This window comes from Argopecten irradians, unplaced genomic scaffold (genome assembly GCF_041381155.1).
Source record: "Argopecten irradians isolate NY unplaced genomic scaffold, Ai_NY scaffold_0097, whole genome shotgun sequence".
Lineage (NCBI taxonomy): Eukaryota > Metazoa > Mollusca > Bivalvia > Pectinida > Pectinidae > Argopecten > Argopecten irradians.
Genome location: NW_027187564.1, coordinates 29,615 through 50,311, shown reverse-complemented (window position 1 = coordinate 50,311; position 20,697 = coordinate 29,615). Strand labels below are relative to the sequence as shown.

General features: G+C 34.3%; 2 protein-coding genes across 2 annotated transcripts; both read left to right on the top strand.

The window, feature by feature from the left end:
• Positions 1-3,478: 3,478 nt before the first annotated feature.
• Positions 3,479-20,683, top strand: LOC138311732 (glycerol 3-phosphate dehydrogenase-like). Its single transcript, XM_069252957.1, has 8 exons — positions 3,479-3,885; positions 13,637-13,877; positions 14,973-15,126; positions 15,790-15,996; positions 17,206-17,363; positions 17,882-18,000; positions 18,920-19,130; positions 19,643-20,683. The coding sequence occupies exons 2-8, from the start codon at positions 13,735-13,737 to the stop codon at positions 19,893-19,895; spliced, it is 1,245 nt and encodes a 414-aa protein (XP_069109058.1). The 5' UTR covers positions 3,479-3,885; positions 13,637-13,734; the 3' UTR covers positions 19,896-20,683.
• Positions 9,533-12,549, top strand: LOC138311734 (uncharacterized). Its single transcript, XM_069252959.1, has 4 exons — positions 9,533-9,692; positions 10,638-10,773; positions 11,589-11,657; positions 12,025-12,549. The coding sequence occupies exons 1-4, from the start codon at positions 9,642-9,644 to the stop codon at positions 12,186-12,188; spliced, it is 420 nt and encodes a 139-aa protein (XP_069109060.1). The 5' UTR covers positions 9,533-9,641; the 3' UTR covers positions 12,189-12,549.
• Positions 20,684-20,697: the final 14 nt, after the last annotated feature.

Genomic DNA, 20,697 nt, shown 5'->3' with positions numbered 1-20,697 from the left:
TTATTTAGCAAAACTTTTAACGGTAAATAGTTCGGATCCCTTTGATCTCCTGCACAGCTCGGCGACGATCAGTTTGCAAAACGTTTTTGATTGGCTGACCAATGAAGGGGAGACAATACATCTCAGGACCACCTGTATAGATAGCAAGATATTTGTATAAAGATAAACTAGATGCCATCATAAACAAGGACATAGTCATTCAGATCCCCCGCCAATGGAGAGCTAAATCAATTAATGCATTAATTTTATATGCTAGTCAGAGTATAGGGAAAGTATTTTAAAACCCAACTGCAATTGAAGAATATATACAAACATATTTATATTTTTTTTAACAAAGTGAAACCGACTTTAAAAATATTTGCTTCTTTGAAAAATACCAGAATTGATCTTAGAGCTTTAACAAAGTTCAGCAGCTAACAGTGCGATTTTTGATTTGTTTTAAACAGCGACGAGTTACATAGGAATTAAGTGAATGTTCATAGTAATTGAGTTTGATATATCTGAGTTTTACTGCATGTATATTAAATTAAAAGTAAAGCATAATACAAAATTAGAAGTCCTACATAAAGTGTGTCTATGACGTTTCATGAAAAAATCTCTGCTGGTTTTAGAGTTGTGCTCCGGAAACGATTCTTTCACAAAAATCTGCCATTTTCAGCAATGTTTCCATGGTTACAGGAAAAAGTACAAAAAGTGAAAACCTTAAAATAGCAAAAGGCACTACTAGACCATAAGACTAATGTGCCTATGGAGTTCCGTGCATATATCTCAACCGGTTTTCCAGTTATGCTGCGGAAACGAACCTGGTACAAAAATATGATATTTTCAGCAATGTTTCCATGGTTACGGAAAAAGTGCAAAAAATGAAAACCTAAAAATAGCAAAAGGCACTACTAGACCATAAGAACAATGTGTCTATGAAGTTTCATGGAAATATCTCTGCTGGTTTTAGAGTTGTGCTCCGGAAACGATTCTTACACAAAAATCTGCCATTTTCAGCAATGTTTCCATGGTTACAGAAAAAAAGTACAAAAAGTGAAAACCTTAAAATAGCAAAGGGCACTACTTGACATTAAGACCAATGTGTGTATGAAGTTTCGTGGAAATATCTCTTCTGGTTTTAAAGTTATGCTCCGGAACGAACCTGGTACAAAAATATGATATTTTCAGCAATGCTTCCATGGTTACGGAAAAAATGCAAAAAATGAAAACCTAAAAATAGCAGAAGGCACTACTAGACCATAAGACCAATGAGTGTATGAAGTTTCGTGGAAATATCTCTACTGGTTTTAGAGTTATGCTCCGGAAACCATTCGTACGGACGGACGGACGGACGGAACCCATTTGTATATACCCCGCCAACTTCGTTGGGCGGGGTATAAAAACACTTAATTCTTAATTCACAAAAATTATATTACAAAAAGTTACAGTGACAATATACTAAAGAATTATAACTAAAAATCATAACGAAATGTTTATGTTTTTATCTTAAACCATGATGAATGAGTAAGAGAATGAAAGCAAATGAGTGTGGAATATATTCTGAAAATATACAATAAAGATTATGATTATTTATAAGAAAAAAGAAGGCTAACAAAAGTATGGAAAGATGGATATAGATTGCTTGACCAATATAAATCAGAAATTTGAATGGGAGTGTGAAAGTGAGTAAAAGTGTATGTATAGGAGTATATGTAATTATATGTTTATATATACTGTAAAGATGAAATGATAAATGGGAAAAGGAAAAAAAAGAAATTAAAGCATTATCTATTAAAGGGAGGTAATGTTATAAAGGAAAGGATTGTCTCCCCTAGACTAATGTTATAGAGTGGGAACAGATTGTCTCCCTTTATGTATTACACAAACTACATGTACTATATAATCTCTGGTAATTTCTGAAAATAATCCTCAACCAGGATATTAAATCACCAAATATAATAAGTACAAGAGGCCCAGAGGGCCTTTAACTCAGTAAATCAATCGGGAACCTTCATCACTTTCCGTAAACGAGAAAATATTCTTTTTTTTATTTGTATTCTTTAGAGAATGCCCGAGGAGTTCCGATTGCTCAGTAAATATGACCAAAGTTAGCCTTTTTAGCCCCAGCTACTCCAGACTAGTCCCAATCTGATTAAGATACAGATCCTTATTATCACTATGCACGTTTGATCAGAGGATCTGACAACATCCCATTAGGGGTCACGTTCTGGTGACCTTTTGAAAAATATTGCTGCTGCCAGAATTGTTTTGGGACGAAACAGTTTTAAAAAAACCAGTCAGAATTATTTAATGTACATAGTCATCTCGCCCAAAGAGCACAACAAAGCTAAGTGTATATTTATACTGGGACGAAATGGCGTTTTCAATTGATGTAGCTAGGAGTAGAAAATGCTTTTGATTTGATGTACAGGTGGTATAAAGGTCATGCGAACATGACCTCTTATGGGATGTTGTCAGATCCTCTTTTGAACGGAGTGGTTATAAGTATTTTAATCAGATAAGTCTATTTACCATGTCCACAGGGGACCTGGCACGAAATGTTTTAACCAACAGTATACATATATATATTTATTACAGTAATATTTTATCAAAACCTACAGCTTTGCCTATGTCTAGGAACTTAGAATATCGATAATATCAGTATGCGTAAAAAAACATCGCCCAAACGACTTTGTGTTCTGGTATTAACATATAGTAAGGGAACACCAGTATCACATAAGGTTGATATAGATATAAAGTAATCGTTTAAAACATTAGCTTTTCGTTCATTATCTACCATAATAGTATTATTAACATGATATCTTAATGGGGATATTAGAAACTCTATCACAACCCTTTATTAAATTACGCAGAAGTTTCCAGAAATCTTTTTGGTTGTTTTTGGCAAAATTGTCTAATAGTCCATTTACATTAGCGAAAAATAATTCCCTGGTTCTGCGTTTTAAAATTATTGCTTTTTCAAATTTATCTAAATTTAGCAATGGATAGCTACGTTTAAGTTTTTTTATGTAACCTATTTCTCACTCTTATTTCATGTCGTAATTCATAGGTAAACACGGCTTATCATTAGGTCTTATAATAATATTTTTAGTGGGAATACAAACATGGGCATAGTCCGAGTATTTTTTTTTTTTCAGAAAATAATTTACTCATATCATTACATGATTGAGCGCCTCTAAATAACAACCATAGGGGACCTGGCATATTTTGTATAAGATCGGTAATTAGCATTTTTATATCCATGGTCACCAGATCGAACGTAAACAATTATTAGTACATTCAAGGACGTATATCTCACTTATAAATCCTTGGTACATTTCAATCATAGTGGCATCGATATCATGATCAGAAATATATCGTGATCTACATACATCGATAACACCGGCAAGCTCTATTTCGCACGCATCGCTGACCAGCACGCGTACGGGATCTAGTGACAAAGCGCGCGTTTGACCTATACGTGCAGGTTAGTGTATGACATTGGAAAAGGAATATGGACGTATACTATCACTAAGTATATGTGACGGGTTTCTGAGAGTCAAATGTTCAAGTCTTCAACTATTATTACATGCCGATTTTCATCAAGTGCGGTTTCAGTGGAGTTTTCAAATTGTTCCCAAAGAGGATTTATACTATCATTGGGTCTGTAACTGTGTAAAGGAGGTATGAGGAATTATTAAAGAATATTCTACCCATACGACTTCACCTGATGGAAATTCTAAGTCAAGACAACGTTTGGCATAAATATAATAAAATATATAGACGACAACACCTCCACCATAGGAATGTACACGGTCTGTATATCGTCATCAGAAATAGTGCTGTCTAAATGAGATTCGGTGATGCATACTATACGTGGAATTCACCTGCAATGTTTTGGAGGTGAGTTATTTTATTTCTTAAGCTGCGAATATTTATGTGGAATATAGTCAATATATCAGTGTTTGTGCCTTGACCAGGTTTTACATGTATATCCATACAAATTAATAGTAAAATATGTAGGACTAGAATAAAGTTTGTATTACTGAAATAACCGTGTATAACCTGAAATAGAAGAGTGTAAAATGAGATCTTGAATGGGCAATTAAGGTTTAAGACCCTGTTTAATATATCATGTCTAAGCTGTAGTTGAAGAAAACCTAAATAATGTCAAATTTTCCAAACAATGTATATGTGTATGCCTTTATAAAGTCGAATCCGGTCAAACCAGCGTTCCTACTACATGCTATAAACACTAGTAAACATAATGACATGGTTGTTTGGTGACAGAAATATGTACTGAACCCTGTGGACATGCAAAACTGAAAATTTACATTTTTTGCATAATTTGCCAAAAATTTACAAACAACACATCAGCCTATACAGAGTCAACAGTATTATATCTAGTAAAGTTAGTACGGATGCATTGACACTTTTTAGTAACCATCCTCGATACTCCAGGGGTTCCGATCACTTACTATCTCTACTCGTATAGAGATCGTAAGTGATCGGAACCCCTGGAATATCGAGGATGTTTAGTAACTAAGGTACATGTACATGTATATGTATGTTATGCAAATACACCTAAGAAGTGAATACAGTGATATACAATGTATAGGCATACAAAAACATCACTAGTTTAAACAGGGTCTTAAACCTTAAAATATTGAGAAGTTCATGGTTTTCATAAAAAATGCATGTAATTGTAATTTTGTGCGATAACTCAAATGATTGTGATGTGTGCACATGTAGAAATTGCATGTAGAAACTGAGATATGTTCATGAGTATGTCCAATGTTAGGTGGCTCACATATTATATCAAACAAAGAGAAAAACAATACAAAAAACGTACATGTGGTTTTAGGTTTTTTGAGAGGAGAGATAAATACCGTTGCCGTTGGTTATAAAATTCTTGCCAGGTCCCTGTGATTTATGCCAGTATTACTTCACATACGGGAATGTAAGACTTTGTTAATAAGTCTTTAAATCTAAACAATACTGTATTGTATATCATATTATATATCATATAAATGAAATGTTCAGAACGGACTTGCCTTTTGCCTTTATAAAGTGTTGCAATTCGGAAGCTCAAAATTGTGTTGTCAGTTCGCCGGACTTCTCATGAACAATGGATTAGGCGGGAATATTCCGACCAACGGTCAGATCGAGTCTTTGAAGTCATGTGACTAAGCACGGTCGCTTATGATGAGCATAATATCTATATCGATACGTGAACGCATTAAAATACATATTACACATAGCCGTGAAGAAATACGAAACGTTATTTGTAATTCTACGAGTTATCCCTGAATTTAATTTTGATCTTATGCATTATACTGATTATATTCGCTCACATCAGTTAATTTATTGTTACACCATTTCCAATTATAATGTATACCTTGCCGGTTTTAGCTACAGAACAGACGTGTACATGATCCGCTAAACCTGCCTATATTATTAGGCGTTTTAATTTTTTTTTTTTTTTTTTTGCAAATATATATATATTAGAAATATGCCGCTGACGTAGCGTAGCGTAGCCAAATCTGGCCTACGATTTCACATTTTTAAGAGGTACCGCGAGCTGACTATATATTAGGCAAAAAAAAAAAAAAAAAAACTAATAATATAGGCAGGTTTAGCGGACTAGTTAAAACTATCTCGTTCAGAGTTTATGAGTTGACCTTGTATTAGCTATTCTTGTACTATGTTATAATATCTCTCCTTTTTATGGCTGTATAGTGATATAAATAGCCACTAATAAATTAGCAATAATGCCTATATTATATCAATAGATCAAATAATTTGAGTATTTAAAAAAAATAGCAAGACTTGGCTTTTACATATTGTATTTTAGTGTTTTCTGCTCATAATTTTTACCTAAATACTTATCACTAGATAATTAACAGGACAAATGTGTTGTTGCTAATTACAATGTAGGCTACAAACTACTCTAGCTACTCTATTTTATTTATTGGTTGTCTCCCTCTGACTGTATCCAAACCAATTATTGCCAATTACAAGCTATACTATATTTACTGGTTGTCTCCCTTTGATTGTATTCAAATCCGTTGTTGCTGTTAACAAGCTACATACTATTCTAGCTACTCTATTTTATTTATTTTATTGTCCCCCTTTGACTGTATCCAAACTGCTGTTTGTATATATATTATCTTATATGTAACCACAGATCTATATTTAGACCAAATATTACTTAATTAATTACCTTTGTGAAGTCGCAACTAAATAACAACTTGTCTATGTTATATAAATACTCTATATATTAATTGAACTGCTACCTACTAAAGTTAGCAGTAATATTCTATTAAAATGTATATTAATCTCTACTTTTGGTATGAATGTGTGTGTGGAAGTGCTTATTTGTTGTTTACCCTATACATGTTAATAATTCAAATTATTGCTATGCAAATCAAAAATGTTTTGTTTGCCCATCAGAGTATTTTCTTATTGGAGCTATCTGGTGACATCCATCCTAATCCAGGGCCAATAGACTACACTTTTCTACTAAGCCCAAACGGTTCCATAAATGTTATATGTATACATTATAAAATACTTTTTCTTTTAATTTTCTATTTGTCAACTTTATTAATACTTCTAAGTGGTGATGTTCATCCCAATCCTGGTCAACCCCCTGAGAGACATTACCTATCTAACTTGTCAGTTATTCCTTCTAATGTGAGATCATTTAGAAACAAATCAGATATTATTGAAACTGAATTTTCGGAATATGATATAGTCTGCTTAACTGAAACACACTTAAACAACACTATAAACTGATGATAGCTTGGCACTAAATTCACACCCAGTTATGTTCAGACGAGATAGAGAAAAAGATAATGGAGGTGGTATACTGATTTTTACCAAAGAAAACTTAATATCTACCAGACGAACTGATCTGGAAAACCCCAATATTGAAAATTTAGTTATAGAAGTGCAAAACTCTAATAAAAAAAATTCTTTTGTGTTGCATCTATCGTCCACCTAACTCCAGAGTTAACTATTGGCAACATTTTGATGATCTTATAGAAAACTTGATTAACTTGAACACTAATGTAATCATTACTGGTGACATCAATCAGGACATGATGAGACTCCCCAACACTTCACATCTACACACTATTTTAACAAAATACCAACTAGACAGCCTAATCCAAACACCAACATGCATAACTGACACATCTGCTAAAAGTATTGATATATTTTTTACAAACAATCCTAACATTGTTAGTAACACTGAGGTACTACCTCCAACTTACAGTGACCATTGTACTATTCTTTTAAATCTTGTTTTCAAAACACTGCGTGAAAAATCTTACAAAAAAACTTTTTATCAATTTGAAAGTGCCAACTGGGATTTCATTAATAACGAATTACAATCAATAGACTGAGATACTCTATACTCTAATTGGCCATTCAAATGATGTTAATGACATATATGAAAAATTTCTTCAAATTCTTAATGATGTTATTGACAAATACAGGGGCGTAGGAAGCGGGGGGGATCTAGATCGGCAGCGGGCTCTCACACTAAGATAGGGATATACAAATTAAAGGTTGACAAATGTGATGGAGGCTAGGTGAGAGATGTCAGGGTTTATATATGTGGTATACATTTAACACAGATTATACGGGTATCTTAGCTTTCTCCATTCAATGATTTATATGAAGATTTATGGAATGCTTTGGCTTCTATAAGAGGATGGCAATTGCCAAGTGGTTAAGACATACCGTATTACCACAGCCCTCCATCTCAGAGGTTTTAGCCCTCCACCTCAAGGTTTAAAACCTAAGTGAAGTTACTGACTCTACCTCCTAAACCTGGCACGACCTTAAATGACCTTGGTTCCAATCTTCATTTTTAAGGAACTTTATAATCATTAAAGTCATACAGCATTCCATTTGCAATTTTGATTTCATTCATACATAGAAAGTTTTTGTGCTATCCAAGTTCATATTCAATATCAAGCAAAGTCTAAATCCATCATGAGTCTTACTTACTACTAATGAATCCCGATAATAAACCTAGCAGTAGTCATTGTCTTTATGTCATATCGTTTTTTTGATGAAGATAAAAATCATATCAAACGTTAGAGAACATTAGAGGGGTCTTTTCTATAGCAATTACAGACTATATTAGTCATTCAGTTCGACAATATATAATGTTAAACATTTTGGCGGGAATTTAGCAAAGATCAAAGGATTGTTTTTCAAAATGGCATACAGCATTAACCGGAAGTGCTACCGACAAATAAAAGACACCAAATTCATCAGAATGACATTCTGCATCGATATGTAAAAAGAAATTTCGGATAATCAAAAAAATAAAAATTCGCGAACTTTGACCCCATAGCGAACTTTTTTTGTTTGACCTCTGTCCTAATTGCTGTAATTGAATAAAAGTTAGTCTTTTATGCGATCTACATAAAACATCAAAAATATTTGCTGTATCTTAAACGGTTTTTGAGTTATGGCTGTTTTAAACTTTTTAGGTATGACGTCATGGCGGCCATCTTGGATTTTTGACCTACTTAAAAATGTTGCGGTCACCCCTTCAACTCATGCCATACAATATAACAATAAGGCCATTGGCATACCTCTTACCATTTTGAAGATCTTTTGGACACAAAAAAGTGTAGAAGAATAATAATAAAAAACAGAACAAAAACAATAGGTCTTTTCACCACATGGTGAAAAGCCCTAAAAAACAGAACAAAAACAATAGGTCTTTTCACCACATGGTGAAAAGCCCTAATAATAACGATATTTGGTAGTACTGCCAAAAATCTTTTTCAGTTCCTATTTGTTGGTAACTTTTTGTGGCGATAACATATTGAAAGCTCTTCTGGATTCGTGGGTATTGAAAGTATGGCACCTATAATTAATTGACGGCCTCCCTTGTGTGAATGTCTGTATGTTTTGGAAGGCTGTTAGTGTTGAGCCTCTTCGCTGAAGACACCAGATAGTGCATTCCTCATGGTCACATTATACTGACAAAAAGCGAACAAATAGTCCCACACTCTTTATGCTGAACGCTATAAGCAGGAGCAGACACTACCACTGTTATAAACTACGGTGTTTCTCTGTCAAAGGCAGAACCAAGAACATTTATCACAGTAGCAAACGCTTAACTTTTGATTTATCTTAATTCAAACGGTACTTTCGGTGTGGCAATCAAACCAATAAAGAACTATATTGATAATAACTATTTCGAATGTCACTATATTATATAGGCCTACAGACCATTAAGTTTTGTGTGGACTTTCATTGCAATTACTATATGTTTATTGTGATACATGTATTTTTTATAAAACCTATCAGTATCCTTATTATTCACATCGATTTATGTGTTACTAACTTAATTTGTATAAACATTGCATAAGTTAACTTCCTATGTGCTGTCTATCTAGAATGTATAAGTATATTTGTATCATCAAGGTGATTAACTGAAGTGTTTTAGACAAGAATTCAAATAAAGAAAATTTAGCATATGTTGATGACGTACGTGTGTTGACATTTTGAACCAGGATCAGTTTGTGGTGTTTACATATTAATTGTCTGTCACCACGTCACCTTGTGTCCTCTTCACTTTATATAGAGGACATACGCCATTTAATTGTGATCAACTGATATCGTAAGAAGGAATGAACGGACGCATCAATATGGTTCCGTTAAATTCTCTTTATTTACTTCTGGTAAGTATTGTTTATTTACATGAACAGGTCACTCAGACTGTAGTGTATAGCCGTACGATCTATGCAATGCATTTACCTGATGTGTTTAACCCATCTTATTATGTAATCAAATACAATTTTGAAAGTTGTTTGGGCCCTTTCCTATTTTCATGCATCACCTTTTGAATAAAGAATATGGATATTGATAATTACTGACAAAGCCATAAGCATGTAACGAAAACTAGTGTAAGCATACTTTTCTTCTGGAACACCATACGTGCGATTTGTACCACTATATATATAGTGCAGGTGTACTAAACTGTGTCGCTCTTGTGATTGTCTCAAGACAGGTTAGGTTATAAAAATTTAAATTCGTGTACATAATACATGTACGTGACAAATAGTTTGCTTCAATAATCAGTTAATAATAACGCTATTACCTTAGCATGGCGTAGAAAGTTATGAAAACATGATTTTAGATATTTATGTTTTCAAAAACATATAATCAAGACTACTATGCACTTTACACAATAGTTGTTAATATTCGCGGCATTTAAGTTCACTAAATTCTCAGATCCAGGCCAATGAAATATGTCTGTTTAGGGTTACCCGACCGACCCTAATTTTTTACTCCCGATCCTATTTTTTCCCCACTTTTCTACAAAAAATAAAATAAAATAAAACTCGGGATTTCGATCTCAGACACAGGTTCCGGCTTTTACTTAAGAGTGAAAGACACTAAAAGAAAATCCCGACTTACCGACCATGGTTTTTTTCTTCCAATGTAACCCTAAACAGACACATTTTGGGCCCCATCCATCATTCAAATTGCGATGTCGAAAGTGAAGACAAACCCCGCGAATAAGTTCAGTTAACCGCTAAATTTTACATCCGCGAAAAACAACCAGATAGTAAATAATGCATGTGTCTTTTTTATTTTTTTTTCTCATGTTTTTTCTGTTCCAGATGACCATTTACTCAGTACAATCTTATTATTACCCCACCCATTGTATCTCCAGCGCTGACTGCAGACCAGGCTTTTGTTGTAGAGGAAGGGATGGTCAGGTTATAGGAGGCGATACCACTCTTCCCCCACAGACAGGTAGACAGACAAATAGAACGTCATTTTCTCTCAATAATATGACATTCTAAAATGCTTAAGATGCTGTCATTACTAATTCCGAATTGTTTTAATCTGAATGTTAAAAAGATTCTTCTTTCCTAACATATTTTATTAAAAAATATCTGAAACTTGAAACGGAAAAAACCCAATTATAATCTATCATTTCAATGCCAAATCTTGATACCTACTAAAATATTTGGAAGTATACGACTGGCTGTATTATCATCACAGATTGACCCATCCATATCTCGGCGAAGGTCATCAAAATGATATGAAGGAAACAAAAATGACAATAAAATGTTCAATGTATATAAAATTTCAAATTTCACACTCTTTCTTACATAATTTCTTACCCAAATATGAAATAACAAACATTTCATGAAAACTAATGGTTCATTTATTTATTTACTTTTTGCAACCATCAGGCTTCATAATCACTTATGATCACTTCAGTATTACTATCACTAAAACGTTTGAGCTCCTCATTTGTCTTTAGCTAAATGAAAATTAAAAAAAAAAACTCTCCGACAAATATCCGTTTCACTCTGGTGTCCATTATCCAATGCAATAATGATGGCTGACTCACCAGAAATTAAATTACTCCATCGTTTAGATGTACACTATATATACTAGGCCTATATACTGAGTTTTTTTTTGTCATATACTGAGTTTTTTTTTGTCAGTACAATTGTAATAAAGACTGGTTTCAGGATATCGGTATAAAGCTTTTTAGATAGAGATGCCTTCAATTAATTTTGATTAAGAATTACTATGGACTATGTTTTAAATTACAGGTATGTGTGCCAGGTACAATAACAACAGACAGCTGTTAAGTGACGGATGTGGATGTGGGTGTGCCATTGGTGAGTATTTTTGCTATGTCATATTTCAGTACCGGGAAGTCGGTATTGTTACTAAGTAATAACGGTTCGTTATGTTGTGCACGTGTATACCATTGTTTCGAATGACGTTACAATATCAGGTTTCCTTGTACTGTAAATGATTGATCATAAGTCTTTATTCTGAATACAAATTAAGATTATTATTTAGCATAACATATAAAACCCCATCTGGAATTAGCCATGATGCTGTAAAAATATATAAAACCTTCCTATCATCGTGTCAAAATTCCTGGAATTGAGTCTTATGTTTTTAATTCATACCTGTTAAATCAGATGAGTGACTGGTGATGTTATAAGATTTCGCTTTTTTTGTGTGTTAACATTCCAGGTTCTTTGTGTTACCGAGAAGTAACGGGAGTGTGTTGTGCTCCATACACCTGCCGAGACGCAGATTATGTTCGTGAAAGACAACTGTATTGGAAAAATTGTCCAAATGATCCAAACTGTGCTCTTCCGCCCGTTGTTAGACCACAGGAGTCACCAATATTATAAGCGTAGATTTGTGTGCTAATGTAGAGTATTCTGGTATCATAATACTTAAATTATTGTTCCACATTCTAAGTATGGTTGTTTCTTTTAAAAAAATGTTCACTTCAGACGAAATAAGGCTAAAACTGCCAAGAAAAAGTGTGAACGCTGTGTTTTTGTAATTCTTGTTATGTGAGTGGAAAAAAAAAACATAAAAAATAACAAGATGAATATATGTATGTCTAAGATACATTTTTGATGATATTCTATTTTCCTTTCCATCTCTTTACATTTTGATGACGTTGAATTCCAAGATGTTGAAATTAACATACTGATGATGTTTGCTTTGCCTGTGCATGCATATTAAAACAAAATGTGACAATAACTGCGGTACTTGTTGTTTAATTTACATCTTTTGTGAAACCGATGCTGTTTTGAAACGTTTCATGACCATTATTGCAGTGGAAAGGGAGGACCTATAGAAAAGCATCCGAACCACAATAATATACATGTATAGGCATTTATCACTGCAAATCTATCTCGCGCCATACCGTTATTTGTGGAGAACACTGAACAAATATATATTTGATCTAAATCAATAACAATGGCATAAAAATTCCAGGTACTTAATATAGGATACATGCTTTTATTATTCCTATTATTTGGTAAAGAATGTACTATATTATAGTCATTTGATGTATCATGTATGTTTTTATTTCACTTGTGATTGGAGGAGTGCTTCCTGGTATTAAGGACAAATGTTTTGCGTTTTAATATCGATTTTTTTAAGCTGAGATCAAATGGTACCTATACTAACTAATGGGGCCCATAATTTTAACTAAGGGTGTATACTGAAATATTTGTATATGGTATTTAAATTTCCTGCCATATGGTTACTAATTCCTATTTGTTCACCCAAATTTCCAAATTGAAATGTGTATGTCTATCTTACAATGATGCTGTTTTGAAGGTTCAAGGGTATGCCAATTGTACTATAGATTCGTTATCTACTAATGGTACCGTACTCTATGCTATAAGCATCCTTGATACTCCAGGGGTTCCGATCACTTATGATCTCTTCACCCCTGGACTATCTCATATTAAAACTGGAGACAACAGAACAGAACAGGTAATTTAGTCATTTGATGTACATCAAAAGAGCCGTATAACAGTACACTGTGTTTGACTGTGTGGCTTTCAAGTTGGGAGTCGCTCTCTTCAAAGGAAATTTTTGCTGGCCTGTGATTGGTTCAGGTTTTTTCCTCAGAGCTGCCTTCAGTTTAACTATGAGATAGTCCAGGGGTGTATAGATTATAAGTGATCTGAAACCCTGGAGTATCGAGGGTGCCTGTAAGCGCCCCAATACTTGCCTCAAATTGAAATCTTTAACAAATACTGAAATAATAAATATTATACAGTGTAGTTTAAATTTTTCCCAGCAAATCATATGTGTATTTAAAAAATTTTCACAGGAATTTGTTACGAAGAATTAGTTACCAAAGTACAGCATTGAAAAACTGCAAATAAACAACAAGTTTGCTGTATTTGAAGCTGTGTAGTTTTTATCGCCATGGAGAGTGTATACGATGTCGTGATTATCGGAGGAGGTATAGTGGGCTGTTCCCAGGTGTTCACACTAACGAGGCTGGGATACAGGTGCCTACTTTTGGAGAAGGAAGCTCATCTTGTGTCCATGGCGAGCTCAGGAAACAGGTAAAACTATAGGCTTATTTATATGTAATTTCCCATGTACAATATTTTTATTTACAACATTTGTCATAATGGGAGAGAGACAATTTTACAATTACATTAATCAACACCAACAAAATATATAAAATATCTGTACAATTATTTACAACTAAAAGCAATTAAATTGTTTACCTTTGTAAATCCGAAACATTATGTATAATATATTTTCATTTCAGAAACATTTTATTAACAATACAATTATACATAAATACAGAGTATATGTTTACATTATATTGTCAAAAGAATAAGACAGCAGGCATATTCTTCTTCTGTTACTTTCGGTTAGGCTTGAAAGAAATATGGTATGTTTCACTCTATTACAAAAACATGGCATTACGTGTTTGGTATCGAACTCAGGAAAAAGGGATTTATGTTCATCGTGTAATTAAATGGACTATGCATTATAATTAAAAGGATAATTTCTACTCAAAAAAAACAACTTAGCAAGCAAATGAAGTTGATACATGTAATTAATAGAGTGAATGCAAAACACATTTCCAACAAGCCTTAAATGAAGAAATATATGTTTCAACAGTTTTTTTATATAGAACTACTCATTCACGCTCATTCATTCCTTTCCATTCATACTAGAATGATATATAAATTTATTATACTATAATAATGACTTAATTGCTAATGTATAATGTATAATATTTATGTACATTGTACATGTACTGTCACAATCCGACTCTATTTTATTATATGCATAGTTAAGTTTGCATTAGGTACGATGACTATGTATGTGCATTAACGCTATAGGCGGCTGAGTCAGTTTGTGTCTCAGCATAGTTGACCTTTATTCAGAATTTCTTATCCTTATTGTAGGGGCTGTGGTGGCCCTGTGGTTTAGATGTCCCGAAATATTACCACAAGCTCCCTAACTCTGGGGCCCAAGTTTGAATCCCATGTGGGGCAGTTGCCAGGTACTGACTGCTGGCCGGTGGTTTTTCTCCAGGTTCTCTGGTTTTCTTCCACCATCAAACCTAGCTGGCACGTCCTTACATGGCCCTGGCTGTTAATGGGACATAAAACTAAACAAACCATACCATTTTTTGACAGTGGGATGCTACATACCGGTTTTGACGCTCCATTAGGCAGTATAGAACTAGCCTGTATACTCAGATGTCAACAACAGGTCCTACCCGTCATCGAGTCTCTAGGACTGCCGTACTCCAAGATTGGTGCCACCATGGTGGCATGGAATGACCAACAGGTATGTATGTAGGTCTTTATCAATTTTAGTTTGGTTTAATATCCCATCATTAGTTTAGGAGGAGTAGTCTATCGTCAATTTAAGTTTTGTTTAAGATGTCACCAGTAGTTTAGGAGGAGTTGTTATATAAATCTTTCATCAATTTTAGTTTGGTTTAATATCCCATCATAAGGTTAGGAGGAGTAGTCAATCATCAATTTTAGTTTGGTTTAATATCCAAGCAGTAGTTTAGGAGGAGTAGTTATATATATATACATGTATATATATAATGTTTCATCAATTTCAGTTTGGGGATAAGATCCCATCCTTACCAAAACAATTTCCCCTTATTCAACTTTTATCAATACATCATTACATAAGTGTAAGTTTAGGTCATCCTCTATGACAAACAAGATGTTAAATATACAAACATAATACTACATTAAAAGCTACTAACAAGAGTAAGTGAATCTATGACTTGTAATTCAAGACTGAAACAGATTTTTGCATATATATATTGCAACTGCCATTTCCAGGTTACTTTTCATTTTATTAAGCATGTATACTTTGCTTCAGGTTCAACCAGCGATGTTGTTTTACATTGATTTCCTCATAAGATTTTAATTCCAAACATTTTTATTAACTATTGATTATTAACAGGATTGGTTTAATTTATAATTCTAGAAGGAAAAGCTCCCACAAGTGATACAGAAGGCCAAGAATGCTAACATGGACGATGTGCTGGAGTTGTCTGTCTCACAGCTCTACCAGAGAGAGCCACATGTAGCACACCGAGCCACTGGCGCCCTCTGGATTCCCAGAGAAGCCGTTATAGACCCCTGGCTGACTCCAATTAGTTTTGCACACCATGCAAAATCATTAGGCGCTAAGGTAGACTTTGACAAAGAAATTGTACAATTTAGGCCTTTCTACAAAATACAGTAAATCCCTAAGCTTGTTAGCACGAAGTTGATAGGACCATGCTAAACTTCAAGCTATCAAGTTGAGATAATTCTATATTGAAATCATTGCAATACCTTGAATTGGGCAGGAAGTCAATCTGATTAAAATACAGATCACCATTATACACTATGTAGTGTATAATGGTTACGTAGTGTATAATGGTGATCTGTATTTTAATCAGATTGGCAGGAAGCATGAGTTAATTCATCCTTGATATTCCAGGGGCTCTGATCACTTACAATCTCTACACCCCTGGACTATCTCATAGTAAAATTGAAGGCAGCTCAGTGGAAAACATTTGACCAATCACAGGCCAGCAAAGATTTCCTTTAAAGATTACAGAGAAAGCAATGCCTGACATCAAAGCCACACAGTGTACCGTTATGCTGCTCTTTTGATACTTCAAAGGACTCAATTACCTGAACTGTTGCCTCCAGTTTTACTTTGAAATAGTCCAGGAGTGTAGAAATTGTAAGTGATTGGAAACACTGGAGTATCGAGGATGCACTTAAATGAGTTAAGATTTAGCTTTAGATATCTCATCAAACAATTTGTGTATCTTGCCAAAACACAATTTTTATAGACAATTTGTACCTTGGCAAAGTATACTATTGTTTGAAAATGGTAATTTCTAAAATCAGGGGATCAAAATAAACTTTTATGGACAATTTGTACCTTGGCAAAGTATACTATTTTTTTAAAATGGTTTATTCTGAAATCAGGGACCAAAATACGCTTTTTATGGACAATTTGTACCTTGGCATAGTACACTATTATTTGAAAATAGTTATTTCTAAAATCAGGGGATCAAAATAAACTATATACCACATTTTATGAGGCATTTGAATGCATAAAATCAAAATACATTTCTAGGAAATTCATCTATTCAGTGTCTTAAGATTTATTAAGATAATTTAAATATTGTTTTCCCACTTACCAGTATAAAAGAAGTGTGTCAGTAAGGCTTCACTCTGCTGACAGAGCGTGTCTGTATGACTTGGTCGATAGGGCCGTTAGTTAATCTGGGTTTGATTCCTGGTTGAGGTGGGACAATATCCTGTTCTACACCAGATAGATATGTTTTGACTATGCCAATATTGATGGCTTGTCTCTCACCATTCCGAGTGGACATTGTAGGTGTTGACCAGTACCATGGTGCAGGGCTGTGAAAGGGACTCCCAGGGGATCTGGAGAGTCTCCACCAATCGGGGTCTATTCCGGGGTCGTGTGGTCATCAATAGTGCTGGACTTTATGGGGATGTGGTAGACAAATTGGCCGGAGTACAGAAATTTAGGTCAGTGCACACTAGGGGACTTCATTCAATGGTACAACATTAAGAAGTTGGTTACAATACAGTAAACATACATATTTTGGCGTTTTCTAACCAGACATTTTGCTCTAAAATTGAATTTTCTGTATGATGTTGGTATATGTAATAATACCATAAATGTACGAATCGCGCTTAATTGTTCAATATCAATTTTGCCCAAAAAAATCCAATATCTTTGTGCCCAAATTAGCATGATTACAATATTTAGGACTAGAAAATGTGGGTGATAATTGCAAAGTTACTAGCTGGTGTTTTTTGCCTGTCAGAAATTACTCATCATCGAAAATCTCACAATGCTAAAAGGACTTAAAACTCTAAGAGATTAAATTGTTAGAAACTACTAAAACCCTGCTCTATTGCTTGTCTTCAACGATTAGAGAGTCTAAAAAATTGCATGAAGATTCCAAATCCATTTCTAAATTTGGAGCTTACATATCACAATTTAAACTTTAATCAAAAGAGCTGTATATTACATTGTACAGGATAATGCCAAGATTAGGTCAGTATCTAGTGTACGGGTCTGAGACTAAGTCCCTCATCAACAGCAGCATCCTTCCAATCCCCACGGACAAGACCAAGGGAGTCATCGTCTTCAAGTCAGGTATGTGAAGACTAGCATTCACCAATTTTCTAAACTGATTACTCTGAAGTCAACACAGGATTTCAGATATCTGCTGGTATCGTCACATGTTCACCTTCTTAACAATGTCAAATGAAAGTGTAGAGCTCTTACTGTAAATCTTGGAACAATTTACAATTTTTTTTTTCTTGTGCCTTTTTTTTGACATTTAATGATGTGTATATGTACTTGGAACAAAATTGTGTCAAGAGTTACAGGTGAAATAATTAGTATATTCTCCATTGGCTGAATTCTTAGGATTATACTCAGACATACCTCGAATGACCAAGAACATTGTTAATTAAGTCAAGGACGTATATGAGAAGGATAAGTCACACTGGGTTGAGGGGATGTCCAAGGCAGGCGCTTTTGTGTTTGTGCACTGACCGTGACGTTGGGCGACGACTGATTTTCTTTTGATATCCGCCGGTGCAGCTTTTGATGTAGCTTGCGGGTGCGAGGGTTACCGTCTTACTTTCTGAAGTGGGCCGTCATTTCATGAGCTGACGTATTTTTTTAACGAAAATTTAAGACATATCCTCTAAATCTTCCGTCCTTAAAACAAGTGATAAACGTTGTGAAATTTAATAAACTTTACATTGGTGTTTTGTTTGATTCGATAAGACAAGTATTTGTAGAGAAAAGGGTTTTTTATTCCAGGTTCATCGGCGTCTCGCGTGGTGTTTAGTAATGTAAAGAGGCAGTCACGAGTCCTTCTCACTTATAAATCCTTGGTTAAGCGAATTGGGAAATGAGACTAATCATGATTCTTTCTGCTTTAATTTTAGAAGCCTGGCATAATATCTAGATGTACATCAGAGATTTAGAGACATTCTGACAACTTTGCCAAAGCATGTGTAGTATAGATTCAATCTGTAACATCAAATGTGTGTTATTTCAGTTTATGACAATGTCATCATTGGTCCTACACAAGAAGAGACTGAGAGACGTACAAATCCAGCCGGCCTCTCTCCTCGCATAATGAGATCACTGTTAGACCATGGCCGGGTGTCTGTCCCTTCCCTCGAGTCACACCCTGTTGTAAACACCTACTCTGGTGTACGTCCTGCTACGGAGACTAAAGACTACCATGTGGTTCCCCACACAGACAGGTATCTGATTAAATTTATAATCTTGAAATCGAAGTCCTGATAAATAACTTAATTATCATGGTTTTAATAGATGTATGAGACAAGAATTCCACGAAAGAGGATGTGTCACCTGCACAACATCACGAAAAAATAGTTGAAAATATTGTTAATAGATTTTGACCATTATCGAACTCATCCGAGGTCTCATTGATATAAAACAATACATTTGGTTGAAATCAGACAATAAATATTTTCAAAAGTTATCGAAGAAAATAAACTCCTGTCAAGACATTTCCATTCCCTAATTTTTGTATCATTATCGTCTTTTAAAATACAGTTTGTTTGCTCCTTAATTTTATGCATCTACAATTGTTTATCGAAATAAAAAATCTTCTGAGCTTATGTTATACATTTATCATATTCGACACTAAATAATATCTAATGGTTCTGTATTTGTAGCAAGCTAAACCATAATAGCATGCTGAATTTAGATCTGATCATGATAATTCCATCATTCCCTTTTGTCACCACAGGAACTGGTTAACCCTTGGAGGTATTCGCTCCACCGGACTATCCTCCTGTCTCGGAGTGGCAGACATGGTGGCTGACATCATGAAGGACAAATTTTGTCTGGAACCTTCAAACAGTGCCAACATGTATCTTCCCAGACTAGATATCAGTTTTACAAACCACCGTACAGCAAGGCTTGGATCAGAGGAGTATACTGTCACACATCCGATCACATATACAGGCAAGTGTAACAGCAAAGTATGGTCAAATTTGTGAAGGAGACAAAGCTAAATGTGAAGCTCTACAAGGATTCCAATGCCAAGACATAATGGACATTGTTCTAAATTGTTGTATTTATTATTATCACTACGTTTGATAAGAGGATCCGACATCCCATTAGGGGTCACGTCCCGATGACCTTTAGAAATGGCCAATCTAATTGGCACTGCCAGAATCTTGACTGGGGACGAAATAGTTAGAAAAAGCTGTCCGAATTATTTTCTGGTCCGTAGTCATCTCGCCAAAACAGCGCAACAAAGCTAAATGAATATGTATACTGGGACAAAATGGCATGTAGCAATGTGTAGAAAATGTATTTGAACTTGAACATGACCCATGGGATGTTGTCAGATCCTCTATTGAACGGAGTGGTTAAAAGGATCTGTATTTTAATCAGATTGCATTTTGTATAGGATTGAAGAACATGGCATGATGCACATACAATATATATATATATATTATAATGTACATACAAAGTTTCATTAATCCAATTTTGTATGGTATATGCATCATTGAGTCAATGTCTGTTTAGATTAACAATACCTAGACAATTTCATAATACTGTAAAAACTTGTATAAAATCCAGACTTCCTGGACATCGGTTTTTGCCCAAATTTTTTATGCGAAAATTATACTGGTAGAAGTATTTTTTCAGCATTAATTTCCAGCCCCAAAAAGTACCTGATGCAGATTTTATACAAGTTTTTACGGTAAACATAAATTTCTTTGGATTTTTTTTTCCTTAACCTTTAGCCATCTATATAGCTAAAAATTTGCTATTCAAAAATGTTCTAATATA

Bases quoted from the DNA above. Each gene is read 5' to 3' on its own strand.
- LOC138311732 (XM_069252957.1), top strand. From the start codon at position 13,735: ATGGAGAGTGTATACGATGTCGTGATTATCGGAGGAGGTATAGTGGGC. The intron at 13,878-14,972 runs GTAAAACTATAG...ATTTTTTGACAG, and splicing joins ATGGCGAGCTCAGGAAACAG to TGGGATGCTACATACCGGTT. The intron at 19,131-19,642 runs GTATCTGATTAA...TTGTCACCACAG, and splicing joins GTGGTTCCCCACACAGACAG to GAACTGGTTAACCCTTGGAG.
- LOC138311734 (XM_069252959.1), top strand. From the start codon at position 9,642: ATGAACGGACGCATCAATATGGTTCCGTTAAATTCTCTTTATTTACTT. The intron at 9,693-10,637 runs GTAAGTATTGTT...TTTCTGTTCCAG, and splicing joins ATTCTCTTTATTTACTTCTG to ATGACCATTTACTCAGTACA. The intron at 11,658-12,024 runs GTGAGTATTTTT...TTAACATTCCAG, and splicing joins TGGATGTGGGTGTGCCATTG to GTTCTTTGTGTTACCGAGAA.